Raw genomic sequence first — 22,194 nt, forward strand, 5'->3', positions numbered from 1 at the left:
ACAAAAACAGAGATCAGAGGATGAGAAAGTACACAGCAGATTTATACTAGTTCCTCTCACAAAACGAGAGTAGTCCAGTCCCCTTGCACTTCCAATGGATTTCACTATAATCACACAAGATTACAAATGCTCAAGCACACAACAAGAGACTTCTACACAATGCTCAAGTACACAGCAAGAGGCTTCTCAAACTTAAGAAAGTAAATAAAGTTTGTTGAGATAATACAATACACTTAGAGAACCTTAATAATAAAATACAATGAGTATTAAAAGACTTCAAAGTATTTTGAATAAGAATGAGATTCAAGGTTTAGATGATGAGTGTTTGTATTGACAGATTGAGTGTGCAAAGGAACGTGCGCGTGTAGATTATTTTCTTCAAAGATGAAGTGATGAATATATATAGTCCAAGAGAACGCTCATGTGAATTATGACCGTTGTGCAAGGATCATTTGCCCAGTTAACGTTATCTTTGCAGTCTGAGATGAAAGCAACGTTTGCATATCAAAGTGGTAGTGAGGTTTCTCTACTTTGTCATTGTAGAAGGTGTTTATACTAAACAGAGAAACTTTCACAGTTTGACTTCTAAGCTTCACCAGAATGGAATAAGGTTAAACAACTTGATTGTCCATTTGAATTGCTTAAATCAATCTTCCTTGTAACTTGGCTCCAACGTTCTCTGATTTAAGCTGACATGAAAATGACTTCTAAATGCACAAAGTTCAGGAACATCTTCTGAGGTCTTTTTGCTTCTAAATAACTGTAGCTTTCAGAGGCTTCAGAACCAAAAGACCTTGCTTCTGAGTCTGTTTCAGAACATGTTTGACAACTTCTGAACTTAGGTCATCAGAATTTACTTATAACGGTCCTGCACACTAGTTTGAAAAATTAGTACTATCAATTATTCCTTTAATACTTATTGTTATCATCAAAACTTTATTGATCTAAAACTTGGGGCTTTAGAACCAATTTTGTTCCAACAATCTTCCCCTTTTTTATGATGACAAATATAAGTATTAATTGACAATTGTTGATTTAATTTATCATTTTCAAGATCAGGTTTACGAGGTTTGCAAGCTCCCCCTGAGTTTGATATATGATTAATTAAAATCAGTTTAAGAACTAGTTATATAGTCTGAAGAAAATTTTCACATTTTGACTTTCAGAGGAAAAGGTTTGCAAGCTCTCCCTAAGTCCAATAAGTATCAGAAAATTTGCAAACTTCTGAACGCTTATATGTGATAATTTTGTTCTGACTTGACATAGTCTCCTTAATAAATAAGTATAAATAATACGAGTTAACTTATAAACTTTGACAGTTTCAGGTTTTAGCATATGAAACCAATGTATCACAAGAGGTTCAATTAATATTTTCCATTCTCCCCCTTTTTTCATCAGTCAAAAAGAATTAAAGACAGTCAAAAAAGAATTTTGAAAACACAATTTCCAAATTAGTCAAAGGTAGAAAGTAGTTGAAATTGTAAATATAATAATAAATAAGGGCGTTAAGAACCAGGGGTTGCAACTGCTATAAAAGGCATTGCAAAACAGAGTTGGAATAACAAATCACAACTAATTTGTAAGAAAAAAAATGAGGAGATCAAGTAAGCGCATTGCAGAGGCTCAAAAGAAAAAGAGTGAGGAGAAGAATGTTGCTGAGAAAAAGAAAGAGGAGCAGAAACAAGAGTAGAAAGCGAAACCAGAGATAATCATCTTATCATCTGACTCTGAGAAAACAGATTCAGATTATGCAGAGTTCTTGGCAACATATGATCTAGATGAGGGAGATTCGTCTGAGGTCCAATCCCAGCAGAAGGAGAAGACAACAGAAGAATCTATTCAGAAGTGAAATTTTATGTAATCCATGGATCATATGTACCCAATTAATTTTGCATGAATAAAATGTTATTTTAGTTTACTTTCAATTTCTTGTTTTAGCAATTTTTCGCAAGGAAGAGTACAATACAAAAATGGCACATCACAAGATAAGAATAAAAAAATTATCAAACTGATAATGAAGTTTATAAATAAATCCAACAAAGCATAAAAAAAATGTTCAGAAGGTAAAAACAAAAGGTGCATAACATAGTGCATAGAATCCTAAGGTTTAGGAGAAAGAAGGCTAAGGATTTTCTTCAAGTCTGCACTCATTTCTGCTTGCCTAGCATTCATTGCTTCTTGTTCTTCCTTCATTGATGCCAATTTTCCATTAACCTCAATCTTGAAAGCTTCAAAAGCAGAGAGTTCAGAAGGTATAACATGATCCTTTGTCACAAATAATGGCCCAGGTTCCAATGAAAACTTCAAGTGCATGCTGAGCTCACTATCTAGCAGACAGGGACGGACATAAGGGGGGCAAGTAGGGGCTGAGCCCCCCCCCCCCCCCCCCCCTCTTGTCATTTTTTTTAAAATACTTTTTCTTGATACATACGTACACATAAATTGATATTTGAGAGATATGTTAAAATTGTTTGGTGCAAAACATGCACCAACAACATAGTAATCGTAACAATTTACTTTAAAATATTTTGATAATATATATTACACACTATTAAAATTCAAATTCAATTAAGTTAGTTATGATTATTTGCTACAAGTGAATAATTATTTTCTGCTATGAAAATTGTGAAAAATAGGTTGAGAAACAAGATAGAAAATAAATTTCAAACAAATAATGTGATTACTAGAGATGAATTGCTGAAAATATTTAATACAAATTTAGTTTTTGATGAATTTTATGATATAAAATAATGTCGTGTACAATTTAGATAAACAATATGATGTATTTTTTATTATTTATTGACTATATTTAAGTACTATTATAATTATGATTTATTTAATATTTATTTTTTAATTATTTTGGCCCTCCGGTTTATAGATTCCTGAATCCGTCCCTGCTAGCAGACCTATGTTTTCTTTCCATATTTCAGTTCTGAGCACATCTTCATTAAAGAAATTGTCAGAAATACTGAAGTTCCCTTTCCTGCGCATATGTGCTTGATCAAACTCTTGATTAACACCCCTTACCCATTTCTTGGTCTTCATCTGAAACTCTATTAGTTCATTGACATCACCATTCTGTACCTTAGATAGCACCTTGTCACTTTCCTTCTTAAGCTGTTCCCAAGCCTCCATGTATTCATCCAGATCAACAAAAGAATGTCTCATCCTATGTAAATCATGCATCCTAAGTAAGATGTTATTGCACATTTCTGCTAGCTCAGAATTAGATACAGGTGGGGCTGGCTGAAGAAATTTTGAGGTGTCAAATTGGACGGGGTCAGAGGGAAATTTGGATGGTGAGAGGTGGTATCTAGTCTGAGAAAGTGATGGTTCACCAGCTTGTGGTTTCTCAGATTCAGGAGTTGATGGTACAGAGGGTGTGGTTGGTTTAGGTGAAGAGTCAAAAGTTTGGCTAATTGGTATGGTATGTTGAGAGGATTGTGGGCTGAGTTCAACTGTGTGTGTTGGGGAATGATGGTGTTCTGAAGTGTTGTGTTTAGGGGAGATGTGAACATGATCAGAGGTTTGAACACGTTCAGCAGTGTTTTGTGGTTCAGGGGATTGTTGTTTCAGAGTATGATCAGGTTCAGAAGATTGAACTTGATCAGAGGCTTTTTCTGGTTCAGAAGGTAATTTGCTTTGGTCATTAGTAGGTTCAGTACAAATGATATGTTCAGTGGATGGTTGAGGGTTAGATGATTATGGTAGATCACCTTGAAGATGTTGTTCAAGGTTTTGGATAGGAGTTAACTGAGTTTGTTGTTTTTGGTCAAAAAGATGTTTTTCCTTGGCAGCTGTCTCTATACATAGACTGACAAGAGATGCAAGTTCCTTGGCCTTGTTGGAATAAATTTCACATCCAACTTCTAGGCCTTCCATGCAAAAATATATGTCTGTGTCAGAGTCAATGTTAGGAAGATCATCTATGGTAGGGGGATGGATGACATCCACTTTAAAACATTGTGGAGTCACATCTTGATTTCTTATACCTTCAAAGATATTGAAGTTAACTTGCTAATCATTGAGCCTCAACATTAAATTACCCATCTCCACATCAATTAGATAACTGCATCTGGCCACACTTACCAAAACATCTTGTAAGATTCTGATGACGGATCGTCACACTCTCTAATCCATGCCTATTTTAGCAACATTAAATGCATTTTATTAGGTTTTAAGCAATAAATGTAAGAGAAATCTAATCATAAGCTTGATTACTTGTTTTGCAAGAAAACAGGAAAAATTGCAGGAAATTGCTGATTTTCACTACGCTGGGGGCGTAGCCCATCACGCGCCGCGTGATGGAGATCACAGGGAGCCAAGTTTTCACTTTGATCACGCGCGGCGTGATACCTGACCACGCGCGGCGTGAAGCTTTGTTCAGGAATTGGATTGCTCTCTGACTTGATCACGCGCGGCGTAACACTTGACCACGCGCGGCGTGAAGAGAAGAGGAACAACTACGCCGGGGGCGTGGAGCTATCACGCGCGGCGTGAAGATGGCAGAGTTGAAGATCAGAGGCCTCAGTTTTGATCACGCGCCGCGTGATACCGTTACACGCGCGGCGTCGTTGAAGAAAGTGCAACCACGCGCGGCGTGATAGATCTGGCGCGCGGCGTGGTTGCGTTCATTATATAAGGATTCTGCATTTTTCTGTTAAAGCGTTGGAAAATTCTGCAATATTCATCTATTCTCTGATTTTGGAAGCATCAAGATCCAGATCAAGGACTCCATATGATAGCTCCAAGCACCTCAATAGCATGGATTCTCAAGCCATGAAGTTGAAGCGAGGACGCGAACGAAGCATCATGAGGAGCTAAGCTTCTTTTGGAGGTAGGATCTAGGATAATCTAGGATGTAGATGAATCATTTGTAATCTGCTATATGTACTGTTCATGGTGTTGATTCAATGCAAATCTATGTTTAATGCTTTATAATCCTTCATTAGTGTTGTAATGATTTCGAGTTAAGTCACGTGCGAGAGTATTGATTTAATTTCTGAACTGAATTGCATTGAGCACTCGAGTGTTTCCGGTCGAGAGATTGAGACATAGAGTGTAGCGAACGATCGACGCGCTCTCATATCATTCGTTGTAGGTAGCTTCCGCCCGAGAGATCGGTGGAGTATCGACAACGAATAGAGTGGATTTTGACAAGAGATTGTGATTCACTAATTTGTTGATCCAGTTGTGAACACTTGAGTAGATTCCTATGATATAGTAGATTGCATGTGATTTAGCTATAGACTAGGTGATTCCGATGATTCTACCTCGCTTTTCCATTATATCAAAGCACGTTTTCTAACAATTCATCACTCAACATACCCCCAATTTATGTGTATTTCTTGCATAATGTTTATGAACACTATTAGACTAGTTTAATCACACAATCCCTGTGGATTGATATTTTTATTACTACGTGGTAATTCGTTCACTTGCGAAAATTATCCATCAGATTCCATAGGTAACTGCATCTGGTAACTTCACATAATAAGGAATTTTTTGAGGTCCCTCTTTCAAAAGTTGACTTTTTATCTTCCTTAACATTGAATCGGGATCAATAAGTCTTTCTTTCTTACTTTTCTCTTTTTTTTCCTCACTCTCATTTTCGACTTCTTCCTCAAGCTCGCCATTTATCTCATTTTCCACTTCTCCCTCATGATCTTTTTCCTCATTCTAATTTTTTTCAGTTTTTTTTTATTTTATAATTAATAATTAAATTCAGAAAAACAAATTTTTGAATTAATAATTAAATTGAGAAAAAGAAGAATTAGATTAAACAAATTATTAAGAAAAATTCTATTATGCGTTTATGGTCTTTTAACAATTTGTTTAATTTAATTTATCTTTTTCTCAATTTAATTATTAATTCAAAAAATTGAAAAAAAAAATTAACAAATTTTGGAAAAAAAAAATTAAAAATTGATTGGTGACATGGCAAGCAAAAAAATAAAAAATACATGTGGCAGTTCCACGTCATCCTCCGTTAGACCCATGTAGACGGCAGGGACTAAAACCATTGGCTGCTGAAATTTTGGGGACTAAAAAGTGTGAAAACAAACTTCATGGACTAAAACGAAAATTCTGTGAAATTATAGGACCAAAAACATATTTAACCCTAAAATATAATGTCTTTGGAAGGAAAATTGTTAACTTGTTGCAAGGATGGTGAATATATCATAAAACAAAGAGGAAATTATGGGATTTGGAATTCTCTCCAATTTTTTCTCATGTTTTCTTTCCTTTTGCTTAATCCAATGGTTGATTCTCTCTTTTTAATGTTTTCTCTCATTTTACCAACCCTTAGATTAAGAAACATGAGAAAAAATTAGAGAGGATTCAAATTCGAAATTAAGTTGGTAAAATATTCTTTGTTTGACCGACCTATTCTTTTGGTTTTTTGGTAGAAAAGGACATACGTTTATTTTAGGTTTAGTATAAAAGAAATGAAATTCTTTTGATTGAAAACTTATGGAAGAGCCATATTTTTCATATTTCTTTACCTACGATCCTATACACAGTTCGTATTTGCGGTATATAGCAATTCTTTAGTTTTTTGAATGGTAAATATAATATATAAAAGATCAAATCAGAGTACAAAGAACACCAGAAATACTCTCAAAGAGTAAACTAAAAACATAAAAAACTTTTCATAATGAGAAATTCCATTAAGATTTCAAATAGATAAATACATTGGTTTCTCAAAGCCCCCATGCACAACATTTATTAACTAAAAAAAAAAAATTAACACATGCCTAGTCAATTTTTCCACGGAAAGCATTCATCATGCTTTTCCTCAGGGTGTACCTTACAAGGTCCAGATTGTTTTATAAGCCAAATACAATTACTTTTATAACATTTTAAAAGATCGTTATCTTGATCATATGCATCAAATCTATGTATCTCATTATTCCATTGAACGGTACAAAAGAATAATGTTCCTCCAAAAAACTTATTTCCAAAACTCCAATCATAACTCTGACCTTGATGAAGAAGATGAGGTCCGAGATCATCATCCGCAGATTTGCAATGAACGTTTAAGTCCAAATTTCCTGACAAAGAGTTAGTAATAGTCACAGTCGTCTTGAAATAAGCACTAGTTACATTGTGCACTGATAGCAACGACAATACAAACATCAAGAGAAGTTTTTCTGTAAATAGAGACATTGTACCTTCGATTAATATTTTCTTTGAAAGTGAATAATCTTTGTTTGAAAATAAGTATATTTATAAGAGAATTGTAGAAAGAATACAAATATTTGAAAGAAAAGTAATTTATTAATATATTTAATATATTTTATTATGCATTTAGAGTGAAAATCATGACTTTCTTAAAATATGGAAAGGAAATCATAAAACAAAAACGAATTTAAGTTTTTCAAATCTCTTTTATTGGATCAATTTATTCTTTTAATTTTCCGGTAGAAAAGTTCATATCATTTCCCAAAAAGTATTCTTCTTTAATGGTAGATCAAGAATCATAATATCGTGTTGACCTAGGAAACACCGACACTCCTCAAATTAAGCGTTTTGGTAGATAATGTTTGAACTTCAAATCCAATATATGTAGACTGGCATTTGGTAGAATCCTATGTGGGAAGCTTGGCATAATTTGTGATAGTGTTCTTTTGGAATTTAAGGAGTTGGTTCTAATGTGCGGAGCCCTGATAAGAAACTTAGAGCTGACAAGTTAATAAATACCAAGAAAATTATTTGTGACTGTTAAGTAGTCCTTCCCTGAACTTTAAAGGGGATATGCAGAAATGTGAAACGATAATATTTGGTGTCAAAGTTTGGGGGAATTTCAGATGGTAAGTAAAACTGTTTTCAAGGGCGACCCAAGAGCCAAAGACCTCTTTTCGAAATTCGTTTTAGGTCTCATATTGTGTTGCGCCGGCCCTGACTGTTATGAACCATGTCTGTCAAGTCAACCACAACCATTAGATTAAGTTATACATAGACAATCATTGGATGTAAAGAATGTTATAATTAAAAGTCTTAGAACACAATAAGATGAACAAACACACAAGTAGTCTCTTATGGTTAATGCAATAATTGAACATAGTACATAGCCCTCCAGATGAAGCTACCTAATGCTCACTGACTATCCATTATGAAAGTACAAGAATGATCAAAATTCAGTAAGAAAGTGGAATAGTTGTTTAGTTAAGTTTCTCAATAGTTATTGGGACTGTGTCAAAAAAAAAAGAAGTTAGTGGGACATGACAGAATCTACAAGAGTACATTATTCCAAAACATAGACCATAGTGAAAGTTTATTCTAAAAACCAAACAATATTTGACATTGATGAAACAGAACAACTACTAGACATATAGATTTTCTACTCTTCTGGCTCAGCACCTGAGTATCAAACAATTGCTCTATTAAACAAGTTAGGTAGGATACTCCAAATTTGATTTCCCCCGTCTCCTCTTTTCCTCCTTCTTCAATGGGGTCACATTGCGATCACAAAGCAACAATTTTTCGATGACCGGATGACTGACAAACTTTATCCACTTGTGCTTCCATTTTTTTCTTTTCTTCTTCTTTAGCCTTTTAGGAGCTTCCTTGGATTCTTCCATACTAACTTCCCTTTTTGGACCTACATGAACCGAATTTACCTGAAAGCTATCGAAAATAATACTCATCAAACCAATTTCAAATATCTTCATCACTTCTTTCTTCACCAAGTCTTCCAATGTTGTAGTCGGGAGCTCTTGAGGTGGGACCACCGAATTGGAATCCTCTTCATTCTTCATCTTGTGCAAGCAAAAGGCGGGAATTACACCATTCAAATCCCAACTCATGACACCATCATCCTTTTTCAAATATTTCAAAATTTTCTCTTCTTCCAAAGGAGTGAGCAAGCTACTAATGATCACAAGTTGCTTACAAACATCTCCCAAAAATACATATTTCCAATTAGGAGGGAGTGCTTTCAAATCCAGAGAAATTGACTTTCTTGCTTCTTTCTTTGAGTTCTCGATCTCATCTTCAATGACATCCACTTTAAAGCATTGTGGAGCCGCATCTTGATTTCTTATACCTTCAAAGATATTGAAGTTAACTTGCTCATCATTGAGCCTCAACATTAAATCACCCATCTCCACATCAATTAGAGCTCTAATGGTTGCTAGAAAGGGTCTTCCCAATAATAGAGGCACTTCGTAGTTTTCTTCCATATCTAGAATTACAAAATCCACTAGAAAGACAAATTCGGCCACTCTTACCAAAACATCTTGTAAGATTCCATAGGGGTACGTGATGGACCGATCCGCAAGAGATAACTGCATTTTCGTGGGTTTAGCTACGATACCGGGTATCTTTTTCATCATAGAGCGGGGCATCAAGTTGATGCTTGCTCCTAAGTCACAAAATGCTCTGCCAACATGTAAATTCCCAACAAAACAAGGTATAGTGAAACTACTGATATCTTCCTTCTTTCGTGGGAGTTTTCTTTGAAGAGTTGAACTACACTCTTCCATCAACAACACGGTTTCATCCTCTTTAGGCTTCCTCTTCTTAGTCAACAACTCCTTCATGAACTTGGCATACATAGGCATTTGCTCCAAAGCTTCCATAAACGGAATTGTGACTTGAAGGCTATTAAACATCTCCATGAACTTCTTAAAGTTGATATCTTTTCTCTTACTCTTCTTTTTGTGAGGGTAGGGTAGCTTCTCATGAGGTAGAACTACTTGAGAATTTTCTCCATCTTTCAAAATTTTACTCTTAATTTTCTTCAAATTTGAGTCATTATCAACAAACCTTGCATATCATCTTTTTTCTTCTCTTCCACCTTTCTCTCATTTTCAACTCCTCCCTCTTTTTCTTTTTCTTTCTCACTTTTTTCTACTTTTTCATTTTCACTCTTCCCTTCTACCACCTTCTTCTCACGCTCACTAGACACTACTTTTGTTCTTCCCTATGTGTGGATAAGGTAACTTCACATAATAAGAAATTTTTTGAGGTCCCTCTTTCAAAAGTTGACTTTTTATCTTCCTTAACATTGAATCGGGATCAATAAGTCTTTCTTTCTTACTTTTCTCTTTTTTTTCCTCACTCTCATTTTCGACTTCTTCCTCAAGCTCACCATTTCTCTCATTTTCCACTTCTCCCTCATGATCTTTTTCCTCACTCTAAGTAATTGAGAGTACTTGTAAGTGATTGAATGAAGAAACAAGATTATCATGATTTTCTTGTTGGTGGCATAACATTGTTGAAGAAGAAATGAAATTAGGGTTTGGAAGTTGAAAAAGAGGGAGAGAAGAAGCATAGTACCTCCGAAGCTGTTTGGTTGAAAACGACAACATTGTGTAGAATGAATGAATTAAGGATAACACTGAACCTATGTACAGCGAGAAATGTTCCCTCTCTCTATTATTTAGGATTCATTCGTTTAATGTTTATGTTGGTGGAAGATTTGGGTTATAGGGAGTTAACATATATGAGTATAGTAGTTAATAATAGTTAATCAGACACGTGTAGAAGCAATGGAAAGAAAAATGGGCTTCTTCATATTGGGATTCAAGTTCAAATGTACTATTGGGAGAAGATGGTGAACAAAAGGATGACTCGGTGGTGGTGAATCCACCGCCTAATTACTCTGTCTGACCGCAGGTTTGTTGCACACTGAAGTCTTGGCGGCACATCGTACTTGAACTTTGTCCCCAATCTCGTCGCAGTTCATGTGTGCAACCATGACATGAATTTTATGCATGAGGGTGCAAAATCAGCATTCATCTCAGAATGACACGGCTGTATATGAAGGAGAAGGGCCCTGGAATACATGTTCTAGAATAGCATACATCTAATCTTGTACCATAAATACATGTTCCATAAATAATATTCACCAAAAATAAAGATAAATACTCATCCAAAACTGCAAAATCAGTAATTATGTAGATCCAAGCTTGTACCTGTTGTGTACAATTCAAGTCGTTGGATATTAAATCTTAAGTTTATCATTCAAAAATAGTTAAGTTTTGTAAGATTAAAATTATTATTACGCAGAAGTACAAGTATTACAAAGAAAAAAGAAATTTAGCGACTCGTGGATCCAACAAATATTGAGATTCAGATTCAACAAGCATTAAGAACACTTTGTAACAGATGCCAAATTCCAGTCCACATAGATTGGATTTTAAGTTCAGACATTATCTAGATGTAAATTAAATTGATGCCGATAAACACCAGAATAATTAGTTTATAAAAACTACATACAATGCAAAGATTTTAATTCGCACAGTTAACCAAAATACCATATAACTTTGGGTCAGTAAACTAATTGCTATAAAGGACATGTGATCAATACAGTTACCATGCAAAAGGTCGAAAACACAAAGCAGGTGGCAAAAAATATTGATAACTTACTTGAGAAATCACAAAGTCAAAGTTTCACTTAAACCAGCACTGTCCCAATTCACTTTCTATAGTAGCGAAAAGTTTCTCCGTAATGCCATTATTAATTCCTGATATAAAACCTACCAAAGTTGTTGTATTAAAATTTACCAGATCACTCCACCAAAATGATTCTTAGACTCAAGCTTCCTACAAGTATTAAAGATCTATTCAATAAGACATGTAAATAGAAATACTAACCATCTCTAACGGGGACAGCAATATAAGTGTCATGCTTGTGCTTGTTGTGTTTACAACTCCACAGTCTAAAGAAACACTTTAATTGACAATAATTGACTTTATTACTTGGCTGGAGCAAGTGTAGTACAATTTGTAAACTCCTAACCAAACAATATTTCCAAGACAACCGTAACAAATATATGAAGGTGTGAAAACACAAGAAGGGGGGGGGTTGAATTGTGTTTTAGCTAAGTTAAAACTTTTTCAAGTTCTTAACTCAACTACGTTAGCAGCGGAAAAGTAACACAAAAAATAACAAGATAAAGAGAGAGAGAGAGAGAGCACACAAGCAATTTATACTGGTTCCTCTCACAAAACGAGAGTAGTCCAGTCCCCTTGCACTTCCAAGGGAGTTCACTATAATCACACAAGATTACACCTGCTCAAGCACACAAGCAAGAGACTTCTCAACAATGCTCAAGCACACAAGCTTAAGACTTCACACTTAAGCACACAAGCTTAAGTTTCACACTTAAGCACACAAGCTTAAGTTTCCTCAAGTAAATAGTAAAGTATATAAAAATATACAAATGCTCTTAGATGAACCTAAAGTGAGCAAATACAAAGTAGTACAGAGTATTTGGCTAAAGTGCAAAAACACTTGACAGAGGTTCAGAGCTTGTATATCACAGAGTTCAGAGTTTGTTCAGCGCACGTTCAAATCTTAATAATTGTTCTTCTTGTTGTAGCTGAATCTTCTAGTATATATACCACTAGAAAAGAGTCGTTGCAAAAGGAGCCGTTGGAGTTGATAACCTTTTGTCTTCAAGCAGTCTGTCTTGATGCAGTTTGGTTGTATCCAAAACTAAGAAAGAGTTTCAGTTACTTTGACTACTGCAGAGAAGACTTTCCTTATTCAGCTAACAAAACTGAAGACCCACGTTCTCAAGTTAGGACAGACAAAACAGAGGTAGCTGAACTGATCAGGCTTGAAAGGTCCTTTTCTTCATTGGTAGAAGAGTTGACTAACAAAGAGAATCTTCACAGCTTTCAAAGAGATCTTCAGAGGTTGATGAAGCTTGTAGACAGACAAGAAGTTCTGAAGTCTTCATCCTCTGAATGTTGTAACTTCTGAAGTCCAACATCTTCTGAGCGCTTGTGAACTTCTGAATTTACATCGTCTGAACTTCACTCAGAGCTTATATGATGCTTATATCTGCGCACTCAAAATAAATTTTTAGTCCTTCCAATTGTTAATCAATACTTTGTTATCATCAAAACCTTTATAGATTTAGGGGCAAACATTTTTAAATCAATTTTGTTCCAACAATCTCCCCCTTTTTGATGATGACAAACATCAGTATTAATTGACAATTGTTGTTAAATTAACTTATCATGTTTCTCTTAGGTTTATGAGGTTTGCAAGCTCCCCCTAAGATTGATACTCCTTAAAGCCAAAACTTTAAGTTATATCCATGATATTTTAATTTAGTATAAGATTAAGATAATCTGAAATAAAACAAGTTTCATATCTTTCTTCAGAGTGAGAGGTTTGCAAGCTCTCCCCCTAAGTCTCATAAGGCTAAGTTAAAATTGCACTCTTAACTTATCCTTACTTATGAAATTTATTTCAGTTTCAACTAACTTAGTCTCCACCTTGAAATACGTAAAACAACTTAAAAGTAACAACTTATAACTTAACAGATAAAAGCGAGATAAAAGGCGTGGTTTCAGTTTTGGAGTATATCAATTAATGCGTAACTACTCCCCCTTTTGTCATTATCAAAAAGTAAAACAAAGTTATATAACCAAGACAGTCAAAGAAAGAAGAGTGGTTGTTACAAAGGTGAATTAATTTCAAAAACGAAAACCAACGCGCTCAAAGGTTTATAAAAAGGAACAAGTTAACATGCCTGCTTCACGTAAAAACAAGAATAAACAAGTGAAGCAAGAGAAGGTAGGAATAATGAAAAGATTCAGTTTACGCATCGCTGAGTTTAAGAGAAAGAAGAGCGAAGAGAAACGCGAAGACGAGGAGAAAGATAAAGAAGATAACAAGAAACCACAAGATGCGGAGATAATAATCATCTCATCAGATTCTGAAGCTGAAGAGAATGAAGATGATGCTGACTATGTTGAGTTCTTGGCTAGCTATGTTCCAGAGGAGGAACAAGAAGAAGAAGAACAAGAACAAAACCCAGATCCCATAGAAATTTCATCAGAGGATGCTGAGGAGAAATCAGAGATTTCTTCTGAGTTTTATCCATCTGATTAGGATTAGGTTGTCTTTTTCTTTTTCTTTTTACCAAAGTACTCAACATGGTTAGAGCATTAAAAAAAATTTCCGTTTAAAAAAGCATCTTGTGTTCTTATGTTCTTATTTATCAAGACAATATAAATATCAAGTGAACAAGAAAGAAGTAAGCAAGCAAAACATAAACAAAACAACTTAAAATAGATAAACCAGATAAAGTGTTCAGAAGATAAAAATAAAGCTTAAAACAAGTGCAGAGAATCCTAGGGTTTCTTAAGAAAGGCTAGGAGTTGGTCGAATTTATCATTCAAGGATCCCACATTGGAAACTAAACCATCCACCTTGGTTTCCAATGTCTCTTGAGCAGCTCTTTGACGTTCTAAACCTTCTTGCTGTTCCCTCAGGGCTTCTTGAAGTATCTGCAATTGATCAGCCACGACAGGAGCTTGATCTTCAACCATAGGCACTTGTTCTTCAACCAAAGGTGCCTTGCCTTTATCAGAGGGTTCACCTTCCTCTGGGTAATCAATCATCAGGACATCATCCTGGTTCAGCACATTCAGTACATCCTCTTCTGTGACATCCTCATTATGTAGCTCATTTGCCAACTCGGCAACTCTAGCAGCAGCTTCTTCTAACCTTTCAGACTCAGACCTCTGAGCTTCAAGATTCTGAAACAGCTTGGAGTCTATCCAGATGACTTTGAAGGCATTCAGACGGTGTTCAACAGCAGCAATTTCTTCCAGCCTAGCAAGTTCAAATCCAGCATGATTAAACATGGTTAACCTTTTCAATTCAGCCCGAGCCATACTATCCTTCAAGAAGCTTATCATATCCAAGTCCCTCTTACCAACAACAGCCTTAATTTCTTCAGCAGCACTATCCAAAGCATTGCAAAGCCTTGCCTTAATGCTAGAAACTTCCAAGTCCACATCAGAAGGACAAACTAGAAACCTGTCCTTAAGCAGAGATAATCTAACTAAGTCTTCATGAATCTGAGCGGATAGATTACCAAAAGGGTTGGATGATGATGGTGAAGGATTGGGAATGGTAGATAGGTTGGGTGTTTCATTGGCAGGGTTGTCAATAATAACAACTTCTGCCTCTGAAGGCTTGGGGGCACAAGTATGAATACGCTCAGGAGAAGCATGTTCAGTACTTGGATTAGGATGGGGTTCAGGGGTTGGTTCAGATGATGAGATATCAGAAGTGGATTCAGGGTAGATATGTTCAGGAGATGGTTCAGGAGATTTATGGTCAGGTGTTGGTTCAGGAGCAATTTGTTCAGGAGTTGGGTTAGGAGATTTTTGTGGAGAAGGTTGTTTGATAGGGGAGTTTGGTTCAGTGACAGGAATATCTGGTTGAGGTTCAGATGGTGGAATGTTAGGTTGAGGTTGAGGTGATTGAGATTTAGGAGGTGAGCTAGATTTGTGTTGAGTTTCATGAGAAGGAGGGTGATTATTAAGAGGGTCAGGGCTCAAATGTTTTTCTAGTTCAGATAAGGGGTTATCAGAGGTTGGAATATCAGAGGTTGGTAAAATAGTTCTGAGAGGTTTGGTGTAACCTATTCCAATCTCATTTTCATTGAAGACATACTTAGAAGATTTACCTTTATCTTTGGAAATAGAAGCAGGTCTTTTCCTCAAACTAGCAGCAAGAGTCTCCTCATCAGATTCAGTCTTATCTTCTGACGTAGATCCTTCAGAAGAACTGTCTGAACTATCTTCCTCAATAATAATAGGCTCTTTTGAAACTCCTTCAGCAGCCTTGGTAGCAGATTCTTCATGCTTCCTCTTAGTCCTTTGCTCAACCATAGCTTTTTCTACCTTAATCTTCTTCTGAACCAGAAGATCTGGCTTAGGAAGATCAGCTTGAGCTTCAGCCTTTCTCTTTGGTTTCCTCTTAGGGTTATACATGTTTACAGGAGCTGGAGGAACCATACTTCTATCAACAACCAAACCTTCTTGTCTGAGCACTTCTAAGTAGTCCTGAATCACATGCTCAGCATCAGCTTCAGATATAACTGGGTAGCCTTCTACATACATACGATCTTCAGGTCTAACAGATAGCTCTTGTGGAGGTGCAACAGGCTTAGATGCAATAAGGCGCATCTTAGTAAGGAAACTAGCATGAAGAATTTCAGGAGTGAACTTCTTCTCCACAAGCTCTGGATGAAATTTCTTCAAGTTCTGAACAACATGACCTTGATGCAGAAGGTCTGACAACAGCCTAGGATAAACTATAGTAGTTTTCCTCTGAGATTTACTTGCAAAGATGGCTTCACAAATCCTTTCAAAGAAGTAATCTCCAAGATTTACCTTCTTTCCTGTCAGAAGGAAATACAGCAGATGACGATGCGTCCAGGAGATTGTATCAGTCCCACCAACCCTTGGACTGATAGCTGCTATGATGATCTTGAAAAGAACTCGACATTCATCAGTCAAACCCTTTACTTTCCCTTTTAAGGAGAAGTCTGTGCATATGAGATGCAGAAGATCATCTCTGAATCTAGTATCCTTTTCAAACACATCTAACTCTATTCCAGAGTTAGGAAGACCAAGAAGAGCATTTAAATGAATGGGCGAGAGTGCCATGTTCATCCCACAGATATTTGACCTAATCTGTACACCTGTATAATCCAGCAAACCCATTTCCTTCCTAGTTTTACCCTTCAGACTAGGATTCCTTTCTATTGCAGCAAGCTCTTCCTTCTTAGCTTCATGCTTATCAAACACCTTTGCTTTCATCCAAAATTTCTTCAACAAATCTGGGTAGATAGGACCGTTAAGCATGTCGAAGTACTTATCCCAACCTTGAGTGATAAAGTACGGCTTAACGTCGAAACCATTAGCTTTCAAACCCTCGAAATCAACTATCTTTTCTGACAGAAATGTGAGTTCAGATTCTGGGAATTCCATCTCGTTTCCAACAATCTGAAGGTTCTTGAAAATAAACGGAGGAATCCTTTTTGACGAAGAAGATGAAGTACCAGCCATTGTTGGAGATTAGGGTAAGGTTTGGAAAACTAACGAGAGAGAAAGAAAGTTTGTTGGAGGTTTAGAGAGAATATGAAAGTGTAGGTTGTGAAAGTGAATAGTGTGCAAGTGTATTGTGTAAGTTTTATTTAAATGCACACAGTTAACACGAAAATAGCAAATTTGGGAAGTTGCGCTAATTGACAGAAAGTTGAATACCAAAAATCATCATTAACCACCCACTACCTGACACACGTAGACCACGTGCAGAAATTTACTCGGTAACTGCTATTTTAATGGACAACTGTTCAGCAGTGAATACTAAACGTTTCCCACTTAAATAGTTCAGGGCCTCTGAGTTATTTAAAAATCTCTATCAGGGTTAGGTACTTCAGAGCTTGTGTTTCAGATGATCTGAATCATAAGTTCTGATATACTTAACCTCTTACACTTTAATTGCCAAAAAAAATTTTCATTCAGAGATTGAAAACATGTTCAGATGTTTCTTTATAAAATCAAATCTTTCAACAGATAAAGCTTTAGTAAATATATCAGCCCATTGATTTTCAGTATCAACAAACTTAATATCTATAATGCCTCTCTGAACATAATCTCTGATAAAATGGTGTTTAATTTCAATATGTTTGGCTCTAGAGTGTAGAATAGGATTTTTAGATAAATGAATGGCTGCAGTGTTATCACAATATAAAGGAATATTGTTACTGCTTACCTGATAATCTTCTAACTGATATTTTAACGAGAGTAGTTGTGTGCAACACTTAGCTGCTGAAATGTATTCTGCTTCTGCTGTAGACAAAGCTATAGTAGTTTGTCTTTTACTAGCCCAGGAGATAAGGTTTTCACCAACAAATTGACAATTGCCACTTGTGGATTTTCTTTCAATTTTATCTCCAGCATAATCAGCATCACAGAATCCATTTAGCACATAATCATTGGATTTCTTATAGAGAAGTCCAAGATTAGTTGTTCCTTTCAGATACCTGAAGATTCTCTTTACAGCTGTAAGATGAGACTCTCTAGGATCTGACTGGAATCTTGCACATAAGCATACACTGAATAAAATATCTGGTCTAGAGGCTGTCAGATAGAGTAAGGAACCAATCATACCTCTGTAGACCTTTTGATCTACTTTTCCTTCATCATCTGACTTGCCCATGTTGGTAGTTGGATGCATAGGAGTATTCATTATCTTGCAGTCATCTAGATTGAATTTCTTCAGAAGTTCTTTAGTGTATTTTGATTGATGAACATAAGTCCCTTCCTTCTTCTGATTGATTTGAATTCCAAGAAAGAACTTCAACTCTCCCATCATGCTCATTTCAAATTCATCCTGCATTATCTTAGAAAAATTCTTGCACAAAGCAGCATTAGTAGAACCAAAAATAATATCATCAACATAAATTTGAATGATTAAAATGTCTTCTTTGGTTGTTTTTCTAAAGAGTGTGCAGTCAACCTTTCCTTTTTCAAAACCCTTTTCAAGAAGGAAATTACTGAGTCTATCATACCAAGCTCTTGGAGCTTGTTTCAGACCATACAGTGATTTCTTCAATTTAAAAACATGTTCTGGGTTTGAGACATCTTCAAAACCAGGAGGTTGCTTAACATACACTTCTTCAGAAATGAAACCATTTAAGAAGGCACTTTTAACATCCATCTGATACAAGGTTATTCCATGATTAACAGCATAAGATAGAAGTAACCTGATTGCTTCAAGTCTAGCAACTGGTGCAAAGGTTTCAGTATAGTCAATCCCCTCTTGTTGACTATAACCTTGTGCAACCAGTCTAGCCTTGTTCCTTACCACTTCACCTTGTTCATTCAGCTTGTTTCTGAATACCCATTTTGTTCCAATAATGTTCTTGTGTGAAGGTTTGGGCACTAGAGTCCACACATCATTCCTTTGAAATTGATTCAGCTCTTCTTGCATTGCTACAATCCAAGCATCATCCTTCAGAGCTTCATCAATCTTTGAAGGTTCCATCATTGAAATAAGACCAACTAATGATTCCTCATTTCTCAGTTGAGATCTTGTCTTCCTTGGACTATCCTTGTTGCCTAATATCAGTTCCTCTGGATGTGATGACTTGTATTTGAAAGTATTTCTTGGGGGCTCATCATCTTCAGACTCATCAACATCAGGTTCAGCAGATGATTCAGTTCTTGGTTGTTCAGAGTCTGTAGGAACTATTGTGTTCAGAGGTACTTCAGAGAATGGATGTTCTGAGTAGTTAGGAATATCTGAATATTGATCCTCTGATACCTGAAATCTAGACAAACCTTCCACAAGCTCTGACACTTGGTCAGGCTCTTTGTCATCAAATTTGACATGCATACTTTCCTCCACAGTATGTGTTTCAGAAATATACAGTCTGTATGCTTTTGAGCGTTCAGAGTATCCTATAAAAATACCCTTATAGCCTCTAGCATCAAATTTCTTTAGATGGACTTTATTGTTTAAGATATAACATGTACATCCAAACTGATGAAAATAAGAAATATCAGGTTTTCTTCCTTTGAACAATTCATAAGCAGTTTTATTCAACTTAGATCTGATATAGATTCTATTTTGAACATAACATGCTGTGTTTACAGCTTCTGCCCATAAAAACTTTGCTACTTTAGTTTCATGCATCATGGTTTTGGCCATTTCTTGCAGAGTTCTATTCTTCCTTTCTACAACCCCATTTTGTTGAGGAGTTCTAGGAGAAGAGAATTCATGCAAAATGCCATATTTTTCACAAAAGTTTTCAAAAGGTTCATTTTCAAATTCTCCACCATGATCACTTCTAACTTTTAAAATAGTGTAGCCTTTTTCATTTTGAATTTGTTTGCAGAAGATGCTAAACTCATCATAAGCTTCATCTTTTGTTCTTAGGAATTTTACCCAAGTCCATCTACTGTAATCATCGACAATAACTAATCCATACTTCTTTCCATTTATTGAAGCAGTATTAACTGGTCCAAAAAGATCAATGTGAAGAAGTTCCAATGGTCTTGAGGTAGAGACAATGTTCTTAGGCTTAAAAGACGATTTTGTAATCTTTCCTTTTTGACATGAACCACAAAGTGTGTTTGAGTGATATTTAATTTTAGGTAAACCTCTGACAAGGTCAAGCTTGCTAAGCTTAGAGATTAACCTCCAGTTAGCATGGCCTAACCTCTTATGCCAGATCCATTTTTCTTCACTCAAGGTCAAAAGACACATCACTTTTTGTTCATTCAAATCAGAAAGATTAATTTTATAAACATTGTTCTTTCTCAGACCTTTGAATATCATGGAGTTATCAGATTGTTTAGACACAGTACATGATTCCTTATTAAAGACAACTACATAACCATTGTCGCAAAATTGACTTATGCTCAATAGGTTATGTTTGAGTCCATCTACTAACCAAACATCATTAATAGATAGGGAAGAATTACCTACTGTACCTGTACCTATTATCTTTCCCTTTTGATTACCTCCAAAGCCAACAGATCCTCCTTCTTTCATAGTCAGCTTGGAAAATAGTTGTTTGTCACCAGTCATATGCCTTGAACATCCACTATCCAGATACCATGAATGTTTCATGATATTTCTTTGAGTGGCAGGCTGTATGAGAAACAACTTTAATCATTGCGATGGAACTCTTCATCAATGTTAATGATAAAGTCATCCCAGTATTCTTCCTCTTCATTTCCCAAGTTCTGATTGTTAACTTGAGAACTTGTCAGCCATTGATCTAGGACATAAGCCCTTCTTCCCTTGCATAAGACTTGTTTCCACACACTAGGTAGGACATATCCTTTCCTAGTTGGTAAATCTGAATGGTACATAATTTCAGCTTTTGGTACCCATCTTCTGGGTCCTCGCTTGTTAGTCCACAAATGTTTACTGTGTTGTTGAGTGTGAGAGAAAGATTTTGGTTTGGAATAATAACTCTTTTGAAAATGTTTCTTAGTTTGAGTTCTGTTATTATTCCAGGACTTGGATTGTTTATGCTTCCAGAGTTTGTATTTATCACCAGTCCATTGATTTGACTGGTTATATCTATTGACTCTAGAATCATAAATAACCTTAGTCCTACGTTGCCTCTGAGGTTTGAGGTTTGACTTTCTTTTAAAAACTTCTGAGCCTTTAGGTTGACTTTTCTCATGAACTAGAATTCCTCTGGTTCCAGAAGTTGAAGCCTCAGATTTTGAAACTTTCAGAACATCTGAACTAATACTGTCAAGTTCTGAATAGCTTTTATCTTCTGAGCTTTTCTTCCCAGATCCTGAGGAACTTGGTTCCTCTGAGTTGTCATTTCCCAAATCTCTCAGATTATTATCCTCATCTTCCAGAGTACCAAATTTCTTTCCTTCTTCACTCTGAGGTACAACATAGTAAACCCAAGATTTTCCAACCTTTTTGGGATAGGTCTTTAGCTTTGAATATGTTCTACCATATTCATAGCCAAGTCCTTCTCCTCTATGTCTTAAAACATTATAAATTCTATTAGCAGCTTTGCTCTTCCCAAGGTTGAGATGCACAAACTGTTGAAGAGCTATTTCCTGCTCATCAATAGGTTTGTGACAAACAGCACAACCCTTTTCAAAGTCATTTACTCTGTTCAGAGTTTCTTGATACAGACCTTGAAAATGTTCTGCTTGTTCAGTCAGAGTGTTGAGCTTTTCTTGAAAAACTTTTTGTTTACCCAACACTCTGAGATGTTTCTCAATAACCTTGTTAAGTGCAGTTATAAGTTGAGATTTAGAGCAGTCAGAAAATACCTCATCAGTTACTTCAGAATCTGATCCTGATTCTGATTCATCGTCTGAGTCTACATCTGAGTCAGCTGAAGCCATCAGGGCTAGATTTGCCTCTTCTTCTTCCTCAACTTCTTCCTCAGATGATAGCTCTTCAAAAGTAGCCATCAGACTCTTTTTCAATCTGCTCTTGAATTGTTGCTTCTTTGAGCTGTATCTTTTGCTTTTGTCTTTAGCAGACATTTCTGGACAATCAGCAATAAAGTGTCCTGGCTTCTTACAGTTGAAGCAGTTCTTCTGATCATCCTTTTTGCTGACAAAATTTCTGGAGCTGTTACCTCCTCTGAAATTTTACTCCATCTTTCAAAATTTTACTCTTAATTTTCTTCAAATTTGAGTCATTATCAACAAACCTTGCATATCATCTTTTTTCTTCTCTTCCACCTTTCTCTCATTTTCAACTCCTCCCTCTTTTTCTTTTTCTTTCTCACTTTTTTCTACTTTTTCATTTTCACTCTTCCCTTCTACCACCTTCTTCTCACGCTCACTAGACACTACTTTTGTTCTTCCCTATGTGTGGATAAGGTAACTTCACATAATAAGAAATTTTTTGAGGTCCCTCTTTCAAAA

The 22,194-nt window shown here is 35.9% G+C and overlaps 1 protein-coding gene across 3 annotated transcripts; it reads right to left on the bottom strand.

Moving 5' to 3' along the window:
* Window positions 1-8,159: 8,159 nt before the first annotated feature.
* On the bottom strand, window positions 8,160-21,982 carry LOC123907045. 3 transcript variants are annotated; one of them, XM_045957118.1, is made up of 2 exons: window positions 21,925-21,982; window positions 8,160-9,718 (listed from the first exon to the last, which is right to left on the bottom strand). In XM_045957118.1, the coding sequence occupies exon 2, from the start codon at window positions 9,621-9,623 to the stop codon at window positions 8,397-8,399; it is 1,227 nt and encodes a 408-aa protein (XP_045813074.1). In that variant the 5' UTR covers window positions 9,624-9,718; window positions 21,925-21,982; the 3' UTR covers window positions 8,160-8,396. The 3 variants fall into 3 exon arrangements, with proteins under 3 accessions (XP_045813074.1, XP_045813073.1, XP_045813072.1); XM_045957117.1 differs by lacking the exon at window positions 21,925-21,982 and adding an exon at window positions 11,515-11,758 and having other exon boundaries at window positions 8,160-10,797; XM_045957116.1 differs by lacking the exon at window positions 21,925-21,982 and adding an exon at window positions 11,377-11,758 and having other exon boundaries at window positions 8,160-10,797.
* Between the last annotated feature and the right edge of the window lie 212 nt (window positions 21,983-22,194).

The sequence above is a fragment of the Trifolium pratense genome, linkage group LG2, assembly GCF_020283565.1.
Source record: "Trifolium pratense cultivar HEN17-A07 linkage group LG2, ARS_RC_1.1, whole genome shotgun sequence".
Lineage (NCBI taxonomy): Eukaryota > Viridiplantae > Streptophyta > Magnoliopsida > Fabales > Fabaceae > Trifolium > Trifolium pratense.